The 21181-nt window shown below is 47.2% G+C and overlaps 1 protein-coding gene across 1 annotated transcript; it reads left to right on the forward strand.

Moving 5' to 3' along the window:
• The first annotated feature begins 9461 nt into the window (after nucleotides 1-9461).
• LOC130489624 (tRNA N(3)-methylcytidine methyltransferase METTL2-like) lies at nucleotides 9462-18948 on the forward strand. Its single transcript, XM_056863384.1, has 9 exons — nucleotides 9462-9556; nucleotides 11557-11648; nucleotides 12073-12443; nucleotides 13259-13308; nucleotides 14202-14262; nucleotides 15078-15217; nucleotides 17286-17392; nucleotides 17721-17786; nucleotides 18776-18948. Exons 1-9 carry the CDS (start codon nucleotides 9462-9464, stop codon nucleotides 18943-18945), a joined length of 1152 nt encoding a protein of 383 aa, XP_056719362.1. The 3' UTR covers nucleotides 18946-18948.
• The last annotated feature ends 2233 nt before the right edge of the window (nucleotides 18949-21181 follow it).

Below are 21181 nucleotides of genomic sequence, written 5' to 3' on the forward strand. Positions count from 1 at the left end.
TACCTACCAGCTGGGTCCTAGGTAGCCTCCAGACGCAAGAGGCAGCGTCTGCTTTTGCTCTGAGAAACCACGCACACCCCTTCAGCTATTGCACAGAGCCTCCCAGGTGGAATTTGTGTGTATGTGTGGGGGACAATGTGACTGTTGCTGTCATCAAGTGGGTTTTCGTGCCAGTTGTCCAGCTGCTCTGTGAAACAGAATGGTGAATTTGAGTTTGATGGTTTAAAAAACCACAACAAACTCCAGAGAGAGAGAGAGAGAGAGAGAGAGAGAGAGAGAGAGAGAGAGAGAGAGAGAGAGAGAGAGACTTCATAAATCCTGTTTGTGTGTGTGAAGTGCCGTCAAGTCGCAGCCAACTTATGGCGACTAACAGAGGTGGTTTGCCAGTGCCTTCCTCTGCACAGCAACCCTGGTATTCCTTGGTGGTCTCCCATCCAAATACTAACCAGGGCTGACCCTGCTTAGCTTCTGAGATCTGACGAGATCAGGCTAGCCTGGGCCATCCAGGTCAGGGCTACAGATGTTTATTTTGGCAAACTGGCAGTCCTTTTTGCCAGTTATAGGCTGTCGCCAGTCCCCAAAAAAGGAAGAGTTTTGAAAACATAGCTAGCAACACTTAAGGTTGCCAGGTCCCCGCTCTCCTCCAGACAGGGTTGCCAATCTCCAGGTACTAGCTGGAGATCACCCACTATTACAACCGATCTCCAGCCGATAGAGATCAGTTCTCCTGGGGAAAATGGCTGCTTTGGCCATTGGACTTTATGGCATTGAAGTCCCTCCCCTCCCCAAACCCCGCCCTCCTCAGGCTCCACCCCAAAAACCTCCCGCCGGTTATGGTTGCCAGCTCCAGGTTGGGAAATACCTGGAGATTTTGGGGGCAGAGCCTGAAGAGGGCGGGGTTTGGGGAGGACTTCAATGCCATAGAGTCCAACGGCTAGAGCAGCCATTTTCTCCAGGGGAACTGATCTCTATCGGCTGGAGATCAGTTGTAATAGGAGATCTCCAGCTAGTACCTGGAGGTTCAAGTAACAACAGCACGAGGGCTCAAGTCTAACAAAGTTTTACTAACAAGAATTTCTGCATAATACAAAAACAAATAGCATGTGTATTTTCATAAGAATATATATAAAGGTAGTCCAAACTGGACAAATAGAAATAATAATGAAGAAGTAACAGACTTCCTTTTAGTGTCTGTTCCACAAAAACGCTGGTTGCTTCACCAAAGCGTGGTGTGATCCCAAGAAGAAGAACACTTCTACAAGATATGCAGAGTTCAATCCTCAATAAACAAAATGGCACCTCCGGGTTGGTGTTCGTTTTGCAAATCTCGCTTAATCAGTTGCTTTTCTTTATAATTCATGCAAATTATGCTTCATTCGTTGATTCATACAAGTTGTCATCCAATAGAATATAAACTCGAGGGTATAAAAACCACTCTCGGGTATAAAGACCTCACATTTATGATCAGTGGACCCAAACGGGTGCTTCTTCTCTTTCTGAAGTCTTTCTGTTACTTTTTGTGGAATAGAAATTGAAAGGAAGTCTGTTACTTCTTCGTTATTATTTCTGTATGTCCAGTTTGGACTACCGTTATATATATTCTTATGAATATACACATGCTATTTGTTTTTGTATTACAGGTATGCAGAAATTCTTGTTAGTAAAACTTTGTTAGACTTGAGCCCCCGTGCTGTTGTTACTTGAACGCAGTTTATGTCAGCTTAGGTAGTTATTATTTTATTACCTGGAGGTTGGCAACCCTAGCAGTACTGGGTTTGATTCCCCACTCCTCCACATGAGCAGCGGACTCTTACCCGGTGAACCAGGTTGGTTTCCCCATTCCTGAACATGAAGCCAGCTGGGTGACCTTGGGCGAGTCACAGCTCTCCAGACTCTCTCAGCCTCACCTACCTCACAAGATGTCTGTTGTGGAGAGAGGAAGGGAAGGCTATTGTAAGCTGGTTTGATTCTCCTTAAAAGGTACAGAAAGTCGACATATAAAAAACAACTCTTCTTCCTCCTCCTCCTCCTGATGGTGGACTTCTCCATGACTCTGTCTATCCCCATTTTAAAGCTATCTACGCTGATGGCCATCACTACCTTCACTAGGGTTGCCAGTTCCAGGCTGGGAAATACCTGGAGATTTTTGGGGCGGAGCCTGAGATGGGCAGGGTTTGGGGAGGGGAGGACTTCAATGCCATAGAGTCCCATTGCCAAAGCGGCCATTTTCTCCAAGTGAACTGATCTCTATTGGCTGGAGATCAGTTGTAACAGCGGGAGATCTCCAGCCACTACTGTTTGCTAACTACCTGGAGGTTGGCAATCCTAACCTGCAGTGGATGCACAATATAAACATGGTAGTGCAAGCTCACAGCAAAGGCTTACAGCAAAGGCTGTTACCATATATGGAACGAGAAATGCCTGATGTTCAAGCTGGTTTCAGAAAAGGAAGAGGCACTAGAGATCATATTGCAAATATACGCTGGTTACTGGAGCATACGAGAGAATTTCAGAAGAAAATCAGCTTGTGTGTCATAGATTACAGCAAACCTTTTGACTGTGTGGATCATGAAAAGCTATGGCTGGTTTTAAAGGAAATGGGTGTGCCACTACATCTGATCGTTTTGATGCGCAACCTGTACTCTGGGCAAGAGGCCACAGTTAGAACAGAATATGGAGAAATGGAATGGTTTCCAATTGGCAAAGGTGTCAGAAAAGGATGTATTTTATCTCCCTATCTCTTCAATCTATATGCAGAACGTATAATTAGGAAAGCTGGATTAGATTTAGATGAAGGTGGAGTGAAAACTGGAGGGAGGAACATTAATAATGTGAGATATGCTGATGACACACATTATTGGCAAAAATAGTGAAGATTTGAAACGACTACTGCTGAAAGTTAAAGGAGAAAGTGCCAAAGCAGGACTACAGCTGAACATCAAGAAAACAAAAGTAATGACTACAGGAGAATTACACAACTTTAAGGTTGACAATGAGGAAATTGAAATTGTTCAAGACTTTCTATTCCTTGGCTCCACCATAAACCAAAAGGGAGACTGCAGCCAAGAAATCAGAAGGAGATTGAGACTGGGAAGGGCAGCCATGAAGGAGCTAGAAAAGATTTTGAAGTGTAAGGTTGTGTCACTGGCCACCAAGACTACATTAATTCATGCCATCATAGTCCCTATTACTATATATGGGTGTGAAAGCTGGACTGTGAAGAAAGCTGATGGGAAGAAAATAGATTCCTTTGAAATGTGGTGTTGGAGGAGAGTGTTACGGATTCCGTGGACTGCATAAAAAACACATCAGTGGGTTATAGATCAAATCAAGCCTAACTGACCCTAGAAGCAAAAATGACTAAACTGAGGCTATCGTATTTTGGCCACGTCATGAGACGACAAGAGTCACTGGAAAAGACAGTCATGCTAGGAAAAGTTGAGGGCAGCAGGAAAAGAGGAAGACCCAACAAGAGATGGATTGACTCAATAAAGGAAGCCACAGCCTTCAATTTGCAAGATCTGAGCAAGGCTGTCAAAGATAGGACATTTTGGAGGACTTTCATTCATAGGGTTGCCATGAGTCGGAAGCGACTTGATGGCACTTAACACACACACAGTGCAAGCTCATTGGAATATTATGCAAAGAGGGATGGAGGAGATTTTTGAAGTATCTGTACAGGGCTTAATGAAAAATACAAAGTTAATGGTGTACCTGGATTTGATGAGCATTGATAACAGAATAGCTAGAGGAAGGGGAGAGAGAAACCTTGTGCTAGTATTGAATGTAAAGAGAAAACTGAATCAATGCCTAATTTTTTTAAAAGTTTGACTTCCTGCTTTTGCACTATAGAAACTGATGAATGCACCAAGCATGTATTTGCTGCACAGAGTGGTTCTCGCACAACAAATTTGAACTGGTTTCACAGCGCTCGTTTGTGAGGATTTTCACAAGCTTTCTTCCCCCTACTGCGCTAAATGCTGAAGTGCGTATCCCCTTCGTTTGGGAGCACAAACACCAGAACATTTTCCAACCACTAGGGAGGAAGGTGGAAAAATCAGAAAACTGAAAAGGGTCATAAGGGCCGGTAATAGCAGGAGATCTCCAGCTAGTATAGGGTCATAAGGGCCGGTACAAATTGCTCTCCTTTGCAACAATATAATTTTCAAGGAACATAAAGGAGGAGTTTAACTTTTGCATTAACATATGGGATATGCAAGTCCCAAAAAATATTGTGTGTAAAGATGACCCCAAGGTAGTTAAAATTTCTTACTATATAGAATTTCCCTGCAAGGATAAGAAACACACCCTTTTAAGTTTAGATTTAGTGAAGATTAAAACCTTGGTTTTAACCAAGTTTATTTCTAAATATTCTTTAGTGCAATAACTGTAAAACTTTTTTACAATTTTCTCTACACCTGGGAATGTACTGGCTAACAATACTAGATCATCTGCATATGCTAAGTATGATATTGGCTGGCCACTTAGCTGAGGGGACCAGGATCTATAATTAATTAATTTCTATCTTTCCCCTCACAGCCAGACCAGGTTCAGGTAGAAAATCTTTTATGTATAAATTTAATAAATGTGGGGCCAGGATGCAGCCCTGCCTTACACCTCTTCTTACTTTGATTGGGTTTGAGAGGGTAGAGCTACTTGGCATACAAATCCCGATAAGATTTTCAGAATATAAATCCCTAATAAACATCAGTTATCTGCCAGGCAAGCCCACATTAAAGAGTTTCCCCCCAAAAGTCTAACAAAAGATATGGAATCGAATGCTCCTCAAAGATCAATAAATGAAGAATATAGTACGCCATCAGCTCCTCTTTTGTATTTGTTGGCCAGTGATAACATAAAGCATTGGTGCAAGCAAGAATGTTTTTTCCTAAATCCATATCCCAAGCAATCCCATTGCTTAAGATGTTTGAGTCCTTCATCCACACTTTCATACTAGCTAGGTCGGGGGTGTCAAACTTAATTGTTACGAGGGCTGGATATGACATAAATGTCATATCCAGCCAGTGTGGTGTAGTGGTTAAGAGCGGTGGTTTTGAGTGGTGGACTCTAATCTGGAGAAGCAGGTTTGATTCTCCACTCCTCCACATGAGCGGCGGATGCTAATCTGGTGAACCGGGTTGGTTTCCCCACTCCTACACATGAAGACAGCTGGATAGGTTGCCAGGTCCCTCTTTGCCACCGGTGGGAGGTTCTCGGGGTGGAGCCTGAGGTGGACAGGGAGAGACTTCAATGCCAGAGTCCAATGGCCAAAGTAGCCATTTTTCCCAGGTGAACTGATCTCTATCGGCTATAAATCAGCTGTAACATCAGGAGATCTCCAGCTAGTACGTGAAGGTTGGCAACCCTACAGCTGGGTGACCTTGAGCTAGCCACAGCTCTCTGAGCTCTCTCAGCCCACCTGCCTCACAAGATGTCTGTTGTGGGGAGGGGAAGGGAAGATGATTGTAAGCCAGTTTGATTCTTCCTTAAGTGGTAGAGAAAGTCAGCATATAAAAACCAGCTCTTCTTTTTCTTCTCCTTCTACTTGGTTGGGCTGGGCCATGCCTCGCCAGCCCAGATTGAGGGGGGAGCTGACTTGACTGGCTTGTGGGCCAGATAAGAGCTCTCAAGGAGCTGGAGCTGGCTCTCAGGCCTTATGTTTGACACCCCTGAGGTAGGTGGCTAGCATAAAGGTTGCCAATAACAGAGAGTAAGCTTATAGGACGATAATTAGCTGGATCATTTTTGTTGCCTTTAAAAAAAAAAACAGAACTATGATAGTTAATTTCCAACCTTCAGGTATTTCCCCAGTCTGATTTATCTCAGTAAATAAACAAATAAATAAATTTTATTTGCGGCTAATATGCCAGCTAAAACAGGTAAAACAGAAACTGACCATACAGAGTAGATGGATTTATCTCAGTAAATAAAGGTGCTAAAAAGGAAGCCCACCAAACTGGATCAAGTTTAAGCAATTCAGGTGGGATATAGTCACAGTCTGGAGACTTCCCTGGTTTTAAAGATTTTATTAGACTACCGTACTTCCCTTTTTGTAAGAAGGAGAAGAGTTGGGGTTTTTTATGTCGACTTTCTCTACCACTTAAGGAAGAATCAAACCAGCTTACAGTCACCTCCCCTTTCCCACAACAGACACCCTGTGAGGTAGATGGGGCTGAGAGAGCTCTAAGAGAACTGAGACTAGCTCAAGGTCACCCAGCTGGCTTCATATGTAGGAGAGGGGAAGCCAATCCGGTTCACCAGATTAGCATCTGCCACCCATGTGGAGGAGTGAGGAATCAAACTCGCTTCTCCAGATTAGAGTCCACCACTCCAAACCACCGCTCTTAACCACTACACCATGCTGGCTGTGACCGCTTAGAAATGTTGAAATCCTTAATTTAAGAGAGGTTTCTGATTTATCCCTAGCTGTGGCAAAAACTATTCTGTAATGCTGTTCCCACTTAGAAGACGGAACTGGAGGTACAAGATCCAGTTGGGAACTAAAGGTCTTATGTTTGTGCCAAAAATCTGTGAGGGTTTTGGTTTTTTTTTTTTTTTGCATTTTATTTTATCTTTGATCAAGAGAAGATATGGGTGTGGTCTTTTCAGCCCTAGGTAAAAAGCTGCACCTGCAAAAGCTTCCTCTTCTGTACAGCTATTTAATATCAAGGAGGATAATGTGGGAAACGTGGCGGTTGATGTTGTAAATACATAGTGACGCGTTAAAGAGAGTAGGAGGAAAAACCTGACGTGAATAATAATAAAAAATCAGTGTTTGATATTAAAACTTGGCCCTGGATCTGAAAAGGCTGAAGACGAGAGGAGCAGAAAGAATTTACCTAAATGAATCTGTGCTCTGAGGCATAAAGCATTCTTGGAAACCTTGAATAGCAAAGCATATAATTTGCATGCAGGAGATGCAGGGTCAGACCCTAGCATTATCAGTTAAAAATCACCTCTTTGTTGGTAGGGTTGCTAACCTCCAGGTACTAGCTGGAGATCTCCTGCAATTACAACTGATCTCCAGCCGATAGAGATCAGTTCACTTGGAAAAAATGGCCGCTTTGGCAATTAGACTTTATGGCATTGAACTCCCTCCCATCCCCAAACCCGCCCTTCTCAACCTCCACCCCAAAAAAATCCCGTTGGTGGCAAAGAGGGACCTGACAACCCTACTTGTTCGGCCTGCCATGACAGCAGACTTTTTTCCACTTATGTATTTTTTTTTGAATTTTTTATTTCTTATAAAATTTAAATGATAAGCCTTGTAGTTGTGGGTGGGCCCCCTTTGTCTCCTGGCAACCCATATTTGTAGACCCAGTCCGCCACTGAGTGCATGTTTGCGCTTCTACAGTTTCTCAGCTGCACTTTTGCGTGAAACAGAACGGGGAGCCAACGCCCTCCTTGCCTTTTCGCCCAGTTCTGCCTAGGAAAAGTGGGGTCCCTTCTCGAGCAGCCGGCCTGGGGGGCCTTACCCCTTCCCTACCCTCCGATGCGGTGCGCGCCCAGCCTTTGCCCTCGATGGGAGCCGGGCGCGGGCCGAGGCGGCCGCCAGGGGGCGCGAGCTTCTCACGGCAGCCGCCAAACTCCAGGCTGCGCTCCTTTGCGGGGCACGAAGCGCAATGGTTACGCAGGCTTGCAAACCGCCAGGTTTCCCCGCGTAGGCTTGCCAACCTCCAGGATGTGAACTATTGTTTAAGGCATACAATTGTATTGGAAATATTGTTAAGCAAGTTCCATATTTATACAGAATTGTAACTATCGAGTTTTTCTGTATATGCTGATGGTTATATAGTATTGCTAGAGCAAACAAACATATCGTTAATTCACAGTGGGTAGCCGTGTTAGTCTGTCTGCAGTAGTAGGAAAGAGCAAGAGTCCAGTGGCACCTTAAAGACTAACAAAAATATTTTCTGGCAGGGTATGAGCTTTCGTGAGCCACAGCTCACTTCTTCAGATACCAGTAGTAGAAAAGGGCAAGAGTCCAGTGGCACCTTAAAGACTAACCAAAATATTTTCTGGCAGGGTATGAGCTTTCGTGAGCCACAGCTCACTTCTTCAGATACCAGTAGTAGAAAAGGGCAAGAGTCCATTAGCACCTTAAAGACTAACAAAAATATTTTCTGGCAGGGTAGGAGCTTTCGTGAGCCACAGCTCACTTCCTCAGAACTGTACATATTCAGTGTTCAGTGGCTGTGTACTGAGAAGTTTTTCTTTGGATTTCAACAACCTCCAGGTACTAGCTGGAGATCTCCTGCTATTCCAACTGATCTCCAGCCGGTAGAGATCAGTTCACTTGGAGAAAAGTGCCGCTTTGGCCTTTGGACTCTATGGCGTTGAAGTCCCTCCCCTCCCGAAACCTAGCCCTTCTCAGGCTCCTCCCCCAAAATCTCCAGGTATTTCCCAACCTGGAGCTGGGAACCCTAGTTATCCAGCTGCGTCTATGCTTCCATTTTGCTATCTTTCTGGAAGAAAGAAATAGAAAAGTTATTGTACTTACCTCCAAAGGACTTTCCAGGTTGAAATTGACCATCTGTATGAGTAGCTTGTTAGCTACACTTTATCCTTGTATATACATTTTGTTGCATGGATCCCCATTATTGTTGGCTGCTTGCGCTTGTACATAATAACATTTCACTTTTGCATAAACAGTGTGAGCTGAATACTATTCCTTCACACAGATAACCTCCAGGTACAAGCTGGAGATCTCCCGCTATCACAACTGACCTCCAGCCGATAGAGATCAGTTCGCCTGGAAAAAACGGCCGCTTGGGCAATTGGACTGTATGGCGCTGGAGTCCCTCCCCTCCCCAAACCCCGCCCTCCTCAGGCACCGCCCCCAAAACCTCCCGCCGTTGGCAACCCTATCCCCCCCCCTCCGCCACGCCTTTTCGCTCCTGTACTGATTTCCACCCTGACCTGGATAGCCCAGGCTAGCCTGATCTGGCCAGATCTCAGAGGCTAAGCAGAGTCAGCCCTGGTTAGTATTGGGACGGGAGACCACCAAGGAAGTCCAGGGTTGCTGTGCAGAAGAAGGCGCTGGCAAACCACCTCTGTTCGCCTCTTGCCATGAAAACCCCCAAAAAGGGGTCGCCATAAGTCGGCTGCGACTTGACGGCACTTCACACACACACACACACACACACACACACACACACACACACACACACACACACACAGATTTCCAAATGTCCAGATACTTGTACACTGGTGTCTATTTTTTTCTCCCAGGACCTGGAGGTTGGCAACCCCTCTCTAAGGCTGCGCTCCTCCCATGGCACGAAGCGCAACGCTCGCGCAGGCTGCGCTTCGTGCCGTGGGAGGAGCGCAGCCTTGCAAACCGCCCGCGTTCCCCGAGCCAGCGCGGCCACCGCCACGCCTTCTGGGCGGGCAGCTGGCCGGGTCTCCCTCCCTGCCTCTCCCTGGCTGGGCGCGCGCGATCCCTGCGGCCGCCCCTGCCTATGGCGGCGTGCGGGGAGGGCGGAGGCGGCACGAGGGCCCCGTTCGGCCGCCGCTTCCTGGCCGACCCGACCCGCCTGTTCCAGCACAACGCCTGGTAAGGGGGCAGGGGGCCGGGGGCGCGGGGATAGGGATGCCACCTGCGGGAGGTTTTGTTACAGCCTCCACGTGCTCGGCCTGGCATTGGTGCGGAGAGGGGCAGACCCTCGCGGCCGGGGCGCGGGGGCGGCGGGGCTGCCTGCAGACGGGTGCATGCCCTGGATGCACGGGAGGCTTCGCCTGGGCTTGGCCGCTCTCTCTCTTTTTTAAATTTTTTAAAATTATTTTTCCACTTAAATCACATTTAATTTCATCATTCAGTTCACATATTTGTATAACATGATCAATCTTTGTCTAATCGCTACAAATAATTCCGTCTTGTTGGCTTCCCCTCTCCCCTCCTCTATCTATTTTATATGTCTGTGGTTCCCTTTGTAATTGAGTTCTAATTCATTATAATATTTCATACATCAGTTTAACTATATATCACTTTTTTCTTATAATCTAAACTATAACAGTAATATTTTTCCTGCTTGGATCGTTTCAATTAGATCAAAACATAACAGTCCACAATAGCCATGCAGATTAGCTTTGGATTTCACACGTTGACAGATCACTTCAGGATACAATGGTTCCATATTAACATACCACACCCTCATTAGCACATTATCTTGATACTTACAGGGCAATGATTAGCACATTACCTTTGATACTTTTTGCAGGACAATGATTCAGCTCAACCCAACCCCTTTCTGACTATATATTACTCTTCCTTTACACTTGACACTGAGAGACACTGTCCTTCAGTGTTACTCCTCTGAAGATGCCTGCCACAGCTGCTGGCGAAACGTCAGGAAAGAAAATACCAAGACCACGGTCACACAGCCCGGATAACCCACAAGAACCAATAACCTTTAATATTTCCCAAGTTAAATTCATTAACACAGTATAGTGTGTTAATAATGCCTCCCATTCTCCCATAAATTTGCTTTGCCGCTCTCTCGATGCCCGTTTCCCCCAGCCGAATCCTCAGAACTCAACCACAAGCCCCCCCAGGCAGAGTTTTGAGAACCTAGATGGGGGAAACGGTCATCTAGGGAGCGGCAAAGCCCAGGCGAAACCTACCGTGCATAAACGGCCTGAGACCTGCTCTACACTGGCAGGGTGGTTTTATTTTGCGGCCATGTTGACATCGTAGCCGTTCAGTGGGGTCCGTTTAAAACCCTCCACCTCCGACTGTGACCCTGAAACGGTTTCAGGGGAGTCTGGTGGCTCCCTAAAGGCGAGCGAGTTGGGGAGGGGCCGTGGCTCAGTGGTAGAGCATCTGCTTGGCATGCAGAAGGTCCCAGGTTCAATCCCCGGCATCTCCAGTTAAAGGGACTAGGCAAGTAGGTGCTGTGAATAGACCTCTGCCTGAGACCCTGGAGAGGCGCTGCTGGTCTGAGTAGTCAATACTGACTTTGATGGACCGAGGGTCTGATTCGGTATAAAGCAGCTTCATGTGTGTTCATGTGGATTCCAGCAGGAGCCAAGGGCCGCTTTGCCGGCCTTTTCGGAGCCACGCGGCTCCCGGGTTTCCTGGGGAGGCGGCAGACTGACCCAGCTGCCCCTCCGGGATGTTTCGGTGCACGTTGCTGAGCTGGATTCGCCTTTGCTTTGTTGCCTGGGCCCTTTGCTCCAAGATCGGCCCTCCCCCTTCTTTCACCAAGGTTGCAGGACTGCAGTGTTCTCAGGCAGGCCTGAGATGGCCTGGCCTCCCCAGGGCCGCTTGCCAGGCTGGCTCTGAACAGCCAGCGGGGTTCTGGCCTCCGGGGTTCCCCAGGAAAATCAAGGAACCAGGAGCCCCGGTGGTCCCTTCAAGGCCAACAGGATTTATTCCCGCAGATGCTCTTATGGGTCGAAGCTCCCTTGTTCGGAGGCTCCGAGAAGCTGCTGCTGGAACCAGTTCCGTTAGTCCTTCAGGTGCCGCCAGACCCCCTTTCGATTTCCTGCTGCAGACTGAAAAGGGCTACCCCTTCTGGGGTTCGCCAGGCTGGCTTAACCTTCTCCTTCCCGCAGGGACAACGTGGAGTGGTCCGAAGAGCAGGAAGCAGCTGCGCGAAGGAAGGTGCAAGAGAACAGCACACAGGTGGTCTCTCCGGATCAGCAAGGTACCCCCGACTGCTTTGCCTGGGCCCGTCTCTGCTCTAAGCGGCGGCTGCAGCAACATTTTGCCATGATCCAAAGAAAGTGATCACGCTGGGTTAGTCTGTTAATAGCAGTAGAAAAGAGCAAGAGTCCAGTAGCACCTTAAAGACTACCAAAATTTCTGCTGTTTAAGAAGGCTGTGGAATTTCCTTCCCTGGGGAGAGGTTCAAGGAAAATCTGGCCAAGTGTCTTGATTCAGCTGGTTAATTTAGATGCCCAATGACTTGCATGTTTTGGACCAGGCAACCTTTGAGCAGTCCTTCCACGTTTCAGATGTGGTCTCCTAAAGGGCCGACTCCTGTGTGTGACTTGGGGCTTGCCACTCTTGGCTGGCAAAGAACTCGGTCCTGACTCCGGCTTATTTCTGTTCTGCCCTCTCCTTTGCAGAGGCCTATGAAGTCAACGCCAACCAGTACTGGGACGAATTCTACAAAACCCACGAAGATGGCTTCTTCAAGGACCGCCACTGGCTTTTCACTGAATTTCCTGAGCTGGCCCCAAACCAAATCGTCAGTCGGGACGCCAAGCCTGACTCTGAGGACGGTGGCGCTGTGCAACAGTCCAAGAGCTCAGGCCCCGGAGGCCGCTGTGACGATGGGCTTGGTTTGGTGGAGGAGACCCAGGCCTCGGAGCATCTGTCAAACTCCGAAATGAGCAGCTGCCGGCTGCATACCCAAGTGGAAACAGCATCACAGAACCCGGAGGCAGTAAAACTGAACGACTTCCCAGGGTCCTCCGCTACTTACCGGATACTGGAGGTGACCGTGCAGTAAAACATCCTCTCCCTCCAGTGCCCTGCCAGATACCTCCAGGCAGTTGTTCACAGGAAGGGGAGAAGTTGGTCCTCACTCTCCATAGCTGATCCCCAGTACAGGGAACAGATGTGGGATGTGGCCATGGAGGGCGTTCTTCCAGGTAGACCTACTGGCCGTGTAACGTCCTGGAAGCCCTTCATTTTAGTCTGTTTGTTAGTTGCAGTGAGTGACATGGCCTCATTACAGATCATATTGCGGAGAGTTTTTTCTCTGCAGCAGTATTGCCTGTCCGCTTTGTAGTATGATGATGAGTGTTGTATGTTGAAGAGTGAATAACTTCTCCCTGTTCAGTTTGGAATGAAAACACACTAATAAGCAGCTGGTAGTCCCTGGGGCAAACCTGGCCCCTAAGGGAGATGCCGCCTGACCCCTAAAGTCCAGAGGCAGGTGTGGAGGAAGCTGCAGGTGGGGCTAGAAGTCTTGAGGACAGCCTGCCTCTTCGGAGTGGCCCTCTGACCAAGCTAGCTTCTCAGCATATTGGTTTGCCCCGGCTTTTAATTTGGGGGTTTATCTTTCCAGCTTTAAAACAACCTAAGATATTTTTTATGGGTAGTTCTATGCTGTTCATGCCCCTGGTCTTGTTTTGGTGGTTTCTTGTTTTTGTATTGATTTAATTATTTTAATTGTAAGCTACTTTGAGCAGGACTCAGAAGAGGCTGCGCAGAGATCTCCTAGGTAAAGAAGAGCAGGAGAAGAGAGGTGTCTTTCATGACAGCAAATGTAGACAACCCTTTCGACTCTCTTTGTTTTACTGGCAGGTGGGCTGCGGTGCCGGAAACACGGTCTTCCCCATCCTACAAACCAACAAGTAAGTAAGAGAGACTGTGACTGGATCTTAAGTCAGAGGTTCTCAGTTGATAAGGAGGGATTTTAGGCTCGAGTCCTTACAATTCATTTTGCTTACAGTGGGACTCCAGTGGATTGAGAGCAGGTTCAGATGTTCAGAAAAAGCAAGGTTTGGTCCTGGGGGTGGAGGGGGACTGCATCTGTTCAGCCTATAGGCCACATCATCCCAGTTCCTTTGTCACACGTGTCCTGCACGTGGCCCAGGTAGCTGGGGTGTATGTGGTTGGAGAAGGGAGTCAGTGATACAAATGATTTTTCTCACCTACATTGTAAAGCATTACAGTCCTGGAAGGGTCTGGACTGCTTGTTTATTCCATAGAGTGTTTAAATGTTTTTACTTCTGTGGACAAAAACACTTTCATGCCCTCCTTTGTCCTGGGTATCGCCCTGTGGAGTAGGTGTAGAGACGGCAACCTACCTAAGGCCTGCCCCTCTCGGCTTCTTTCCTGGAGCTCCTTCCTCCAATGGGTTCAGTGCACCAGATGTGGTCTTTTCTCCACCCCACCCCCGTGTTACGCTCACCAAAAAAACAGCCCCCCGGCTCTGTCCATGCTGTGCTCCTGGCCACCAGGCTGTGTCCTGCTTGTGTGTGCCTGAAATGTTTCCATCCCGTCCCTCATGCACACCTGGCCTGGTTCTTGGGGTGGCTTTCTTGGCCTCTGTGTGACCAGCCCTTGCCACTGGCATCAGCTGAGGGTGGGGTGGCACTGGCCAGAGTTAGTGATCCGAAACTTGGCTGAATTGGGATTGCTCTCTAGTCACGTCCTGTCCTAACTTTGGTTCTGCAGTGGTGAAACTTCCAGCCATCCTCATGCTGAAAATGACACTGACTGTTCTTTCTCTGGTTAATTTCAGGGATCCCAACCTCTTTGTGTATTGTTGTGACTTCTCCAGTAGGGCAGTGAATCTTGTCAAGGTAAAATCAAAAAGAAACATTTGAGAGATTGCTAATCTTCAAGGCTGGAAGATGGGGAAAGCTTACCTATTTCTAAAAGCCCGCACTCTTTGCTGTTATTCCCCCCCCCCGGTTATTTCTTTTATTTATTGCAGTGTGTGTGTATGTGGGGGGGGGGATCCTACACCTCCTAACAGACTATCTGTCCCTGTTCTTCCCACAGCCCTCTCCCAAGAGGAAAGGACTCCAACATTTAGGTTCAAAATGAGATTGGCGCATTTTTGCCACTGTATAACAGCCTTAGGCAGTCTTTTACATGGAATTAACTTCTTTATGGAAATGTTCTTTTTAAATGTCAGACTAGGATCTGGGAGACCCAGGTTCGAATCCCCACTCTGCCATGGAAGCTTGCTAGGTAGCCTTGGCCCAGTCACACACTCTCAGCCCCAGCCACAAATAACATTTATTTATTTACTTATTTACTCTCTCAGCCTAACCTACCTCAGTGGGTTGTTATGAGGATAAAATGGAAGAGAGGCGAACGATGAAATCCTCTTTGTGTTCCCATTGGGGAGAAAAGTGGAGAATAAACGAAGTAAATAAAATAAAGTGTGCCTTAATCCGGGTGTAGCATTTGAGGAGCCCTGTTTCTGAGATCTAGGGCAGACAGTGATGTTTTTTGGAACGTGATGGAGGGGAGATCCAGGTTGAGACATTTAGGCGTTGGGATAGGACTTGGGCAAGTTACTATGTCTTGGCCTAACTTCCTCCGCATGGCTGTAGTGAGGGTAAAATAATGATCGTGTTGAAAGAGCGATAATCATGTGGATCTACAGGCTCATCCAGAATATGACGTGTCTCGCTGCTTTGCCTTCGTTCACGACCTTTGCAACGACCAGGTGCCTTTTCCAATGCCGGATGAGACCCTTGACGTGGTGGTCCTGATTTTTGTCCTTTCGGCGCTCCTTCCAGAAAAGTACGTCATGCCACTTTTAAGCTGCTTCTCTTTGCATTGTTTGGATTTAGGGGCTGGGGTGCGCCTCTTCTGCTGCACAACTGCATTTTTGTGGCGACGCACTCTGTGCGCATGAGGGTTGTGGCTAGGGATACCATTGAAGCTTGTGATTATCTGGTTTGGAATACCATAAGAGCATAAGAAAAGCCACGATGGATCAAACCAAGGTCCATCAATTCCAGCAGTCTGTTCACACAGTGGCCAACGGAGGGCCTCTAGGAAGCGCACAAGCAAGACGACTGCAGCAGCACCATCCTGCCTGTGTTCCACAGCACCTAATATAATAGGCAGGCTCCTCTGATACTGGAGCGAATAGGTATGCATCATGATTAGTCTTCATTTTGACTAGTAACCATGGATATCCCTCTCCTCCATGAACATGTCTGCTCCTCTCTTAAAGCCTTCCAAGTTGGCAGCCATCACCACATCCTGGGGCAGGGAGTTCCACAATTTAACTATGTGTTGTGTGAAGAAACACTTCCTTTTGTCTGTTTTGAATCTGTCACTCCCCCCCCCCAGTTTCAGTAGATGACCCCATGTTCTAGTAATATGAGAGAGGAAGAAAAGCTTCTCCCTGTCCACTCTCTCCATACCATGCATAATTTTACAGGCCTCTATCATGTCTCCCCTTAACCACCTTCTTTCCAAGCTAAACAGCCCTAAGCTTTTTAACCGCTCCTCATAGGGCAGTTGCTCTAGTCCCCTAATCATTTTGGTTGCTCTTTTCTGCACCTTCTCAAGCTCTGTGATATCCTTTTTAAGGTGTGGCATCACTCACAATGCTTGACCATTGTCACATTGAGAGGCAAGACTGACCATTGTTTTGCTCTCTTTACTGTTGCTGCCACCATTTGGGTAAAATCCAGCCCCCCTCTCGTGGTTGCCCAAAGTCAGCCTTGCAAGGGTATTGTTCAGTAGCATGCCAAGGAGCCAGGCAGTGGATAAGGACGTGTGCAGACTCTCTCAAATTAAACAAAACTTTATTTCTACAAGCCACAAATGCAGCGTATTGCAATGGTCAGTGTCTAGGCACACTAAAGAAAATGAAAAGACAGGTTCTTTATAGCCTTTCTTTTCTTGAACCTTTTATCCTACAATGTGGCTGGTGCAAAGGTGCTCTTCACAGCTTCACCAAAAGCGTTTTCATGCTGAGGCTTTGGAAAGCATCTCCTGTGTGCTTGAAGGGGAATTGTGACATTAAGGCCTAGCCATACCCAGAGTGCCATGCATGAACCAAAGTAGTTAGAAGCATCAATACGCTCATGAACCTTATAACACATATTAGTTTTGTAACAACATCCTTGTATGAATAAACAACAGTTGTGGGGAAGTGAACTTTCCCTCTTAACAGTAATAGTATTGCCAAGAGGGTAACTTGACATTTCTGCCTTTGGTCAACCAGAATTGTGCCACTGGGGAAAATATGAATAGTTCTGGTTTAGCTCTGAGGTTTTGTAACAATGCTAAGTTGTCTACTAATGAGCTGAGACCCCTACTAATGAGTGATGACCCCTATGTCGTCACCACCTCTCTCCCATTTGCAAAAGTATTTCCTTTTATCTTTATCTACTGCTTCTGTTCGATATCAAACTTACATATCTTAATTCCAAAGTATCTCTGAGTCTATCTCTTAAAATCCAGCTCATTAAACCTGGAGTTCTCCCACATGCTTGTTTGTCACACAAATCCCCCTTTGCTCAGCTTTTCTCCCAGGTAAAAATAAGCATAAACAGCGCCAGTTTTAGAATTTTACTTCGTATTATAAGCCAATGCAGAACTCTTGATTTTAAAATGTAGGGTTTTTTCCCTCTTTGGCGAAAGAGAGAGAGTAGGGTTGTGATTCTTGAAATTGGGGAGGGGGGGAGGGTTCGCCCATTGCTATTTGTGCAAGAAATTGTAAAAAAGGTGAACTATAGTGGAAGGATGCATGCCTGTAAAATTCTTCCTTGGCTCAGTTAATTATGGTAAACTGAAAGGTCAGGGTGGCTGTGGAGTCTTCCCTTAAAATGTTGTTTATACTCCCCCCAAGAACACAGAGCGTCATCAACAGACTTAGCCAGCTTCTAAAGCCCGGTGGACTGATTCTGTTACGAGATTATGGCCGTTATGACCTGACCCAACTCCGCTTCAAGAAAGGTACGTTGGAGCATTGATGCAGGGATGTATTCGCTCCCTCTGCCTCTCTGTTTGCTCTTAGAAAAGAAGAATTAAAGAAGCCGACAGTAGAGAATTTCTGAGAGAGTGCGGGAAAAGCCCCAGACTCTTTAGCCTTTCTTCAAAAGAAAGGTGCTTCAAGCCCTTAATCCTCCTGCTTGCCCTCTTCTGCAGCCATCCAGAACTGCAGCTGCTATTCCAAATGAATACAGTCTTGGTGTGGCTTTCTTAGCCTCTCGTTGTCTCTGAGCTGCTCTGAGCAGTTGGCATCAGAGGAGCTGTGACCAAAACCTCCCTCCTTCTCTTCTAGGTCAGTGTCTGGCTGATAACTTTTACGTGAGAGGAGATGGCACCAGAGTTTATTTCTTCGCGCAAGGTAACTCGCTTGCAAGCTGCCTCTTGGTCCCTTGAAGGTTACTGATCTTAATGCCCGAAGCAGGTTGGCTCGCTGGGCAATAGAAACCAGTTGGCAGTGAAATGCTCTAGCCTTGCGGTCCTTGGAGAAAGGGGGGGCATAACTCCTGCGGCCTTAAGTGAGCTTTCCCTCCACCTTCTCTTTGCACTGGGCTGGGTGATTTCCTGTCTCTCTTCCCCTCTTTTTGGGAGAAGGGCATCAAGGGAAGGCATCATTGAGGGCAGAGTTGATGCCCATTGCTCTGTCCCCCCACCTTATGAGTGAGTCTGTTACAGGCACGTAATATTTGTGAGATTTGGTGGCTTGCTTGCTTTTTGACGTTGTCAGCTGCTTTGAGCACACATTGAGTAGAGAAAAGTGGGTGAAAAGCACTCAAATAAATGAGGTCTTCTATGTTGTCCTTTTACCGGCTTCTTAACCCAGCTCCTGCCCTTTCCCTCCCTCAGTTCATTCCTCCGCTTCCTGGTAGACACAGATTTCTGTAGCAATCGAATTGTGCGAAGTACCATTACTGGAAACTATAGTTTGCCTGCATTCCAAGGGGTTTTTGATTCTTGTTTGTAGCTCCTCAGCTGCATGTCCAGTAGATCTATCATCAGATAATCTCTTCTGACCAACAGTGGTTCTCTGGCAGGGCAGGGATTTCCCCATCACCTGTCACCGAAGATCCTGTAACTGGAGATGCCAGGGATTATATCTGGGACATTCTGCATGCAAAGCATGCACTCGTCCCTTGAGTCGCAGTCCACTGAAATTGAGTGTCATGTCAAACCACAGAATTCCAACTCACCAGGAAGTGGAGGGCAAGAGAGAAGATTCAAGTCCAGGGTGTGTTTCTGGCGGGCAAACCACAGCTTAGCTGTGATGCTGAAATTGAACCATCTTTAAAAGCTGCCTTCAATGGTCAAGCAAAAATGTTTTGTCTTCTTTTCTTTCCCTCCTTTCTTCAGATGAGTTGGATTTGCTCTTCTCCACAGCTGGCTTGGAGAAAGTCCAAAATCTGGTGGACCGCCGCCTCCAGGTGAACAGAGGAAAACAAGTTACCATGTACCGGGTGTGGATCCAGTGCAAATACCGCAAGCCCCTCAGGCTGAGGAGAGACCAGGAGATGAACTCTTAGGAACGTGGCAGCTTCTTCTGAGGGCTGCCCCATGACACAGGGGAAATCTGCCCAGACGTGGGACAGTGACGGGACCCCTTAGTGCTGGTATTGCAGGAACAGTTTGCTGGCACTGGCCTCGCAACCATTCCTGAAGTGAAAATTTAAATGGGAAGTGGGCTTTTTGGAATGTTTTAATACTCCTAATGAGCTTGAGGGCCCATTGTGACCCCACAGTGCCCTTGAGAGCCCTCTAATTCATAGGTCTGCCTCTGAACTCTCCAGGCTAATTTTGGTGTTCATTCTGGCACCAGCATCACTCAAACTCACCTCTTTCTGGCCCCAGATGGGACAGCCCACCTCCTGCCATTGATGACCACTGTTAACAGTTGGGTTACCAACCTACAGTTTATACTGAAACAAGGGAATTGATCTGGTAGATCTGATATTGATCTGATAGGGAAGAAGCAACAGAGGACTCTTTCATGTAGTGCCAAATCGTGCAAAACCACCCTTTTGGGGACCGTCCTGCTTTGTTAGAACAACAACACTGACTCAAAGCTACGGGCCCATCTAATCCAGTGTCCTTTTTCGCACACTGGGCCAGCAGATGCTCCCGGAAGGCCTACAAGGAGTTCTCCACTGGCTGTAGCCCCCAGAAGCACTGGTACTCAGAGGGTGACCGCCTCTGAGCATGGGGGTGCCACTGAAACTGCTTCTCCTAGGCCCCTCAGGTTCCCCCCCCCCCCCAAACCCAGCAGGGCTCCCTTACTCACCACCTACTTGTACTTCGAAGAACCAGAGCTGTTGGAACCTTCCTCTCTGTATCCTTGAACTCTTCAGCCAGGGAATTTTTTATTGAAAGGGCAGGACAGGGATTAGTGCTGGACAAGGCCTGGGGAGACCCAGGTTCAAATCCCCACAGTGCCATCAAACTCTGTGCACATGTTAAGGTTGCTGCTGTTTGTCTGTCAGAGCTAAGTGCATTCATCAGAGGCTTGACAGGCAAAAAACTTTTAAGGGAAGCCTTTCTTCTGACAGCATCTCCATGTTGGGAAAAGTTGCCCTTGCTGAATTTCTGCCAAGAGCCCTGGCAAGAGAAAAGGTGAGAACGCTGCCTGTCCCCACTGTAGGGTTTGCTTGATCCTGACTCTTGTACCAGTGCTGTCCCATTTTCCAACTGTTCCTTTTATTATTTTATTTATTTATTTATTTTTCCGGCCTGCTCTCAATCCCCAGCCAAGCTGGGCTCAGGGCTAGAAACGCACATATGCACTCACGCACACCTGTAAATCCTTGGTTGCTACACATACATTGGTTGCGATAGATAGATAGATAGATAGATAGATAGATAGATAGATAGATAGATAGATAGACCTGTGACTAAACAGTGGCAGTGTAAAAGGGAAAGATCGATCGATCAATCGATAGATAGACAGACCTGTGACTAAACAGTGGCAGTATAAAAGGGATAGATAGATAGATAGATAGATAGATAGATAGATAGATAGATAGATAGATAGATATACCTGTGACTAAACAGTGGCAGTGTAAAAGGGAAAGATAGATAGATAGACAGATAGATAGACAGATAGACAGATAGATAGACAGATAGATAGATAGACAGACCTGTGACTAAACAGTGGCAGTGTAAAAGAGATAGATAGATAGATCGATCTGTGGCAGTGTAAAAGGGAAAACTGTGTTTAGTTCCCAGCCTCAACATCTCTGAGGCGTCTGGGTACGGGTTGGGTGACATACGGGAACTGGACTGCCCTATCTGGTGATGTCTTTGGGAAAGGGGAGAGAAGAAGAAGAGTTGGTTTATATACGCCGACTTTCTCTACCACTGAAGAAGGAGAGTTGGTTTTTATATGCCGACTTTCTCTTCCACCTAAGGAAGAATCAGACCAGCTTACAATCACCTTCTCTTCCCCTCCGCCCAAGGTCACCCAGCTGGTTTCGTGTGGAGGAGTGGGGAACCCAACCCGGTTCACCGCCGCTCATGTGGAGGAGTGGGGAATCGAACCTGGTTCTCCAGATCAGACTCGGCCGCTCCAAACCACCGCTCTTAACCACTACACCGCGCTGGCTTGGGGCTATGTGTGTAAAAAGGACAGAGCCCTCTAACCAATTACATAGAGACAAGATGGGGGGGCGAACTGTGACTGCCTGACCTTCCTGTAACCATGAACCTGTCTGATAGGGGCTGTGGAGGGTGGTATGGAAAGGCCATCATAAAAAGTGTTGGATCAGC

The sequence above is a fragment of the Euleptes europaea genome, chromosome 18 (genome assembly GCF_029931775.1).
Source record: "Euleptes europaea isolate rEulEur1 chromosome 18, rEulEur1.hap1, whole genome shotgun sequence".
Classification (NCBI taxonomy): domain Eukaryota; kingdom Metazoa; phylum Chordata; class Lepidosauria; order Squamata; family Sphaerodactylidae; genus Euleptes; species Euleptes europaea.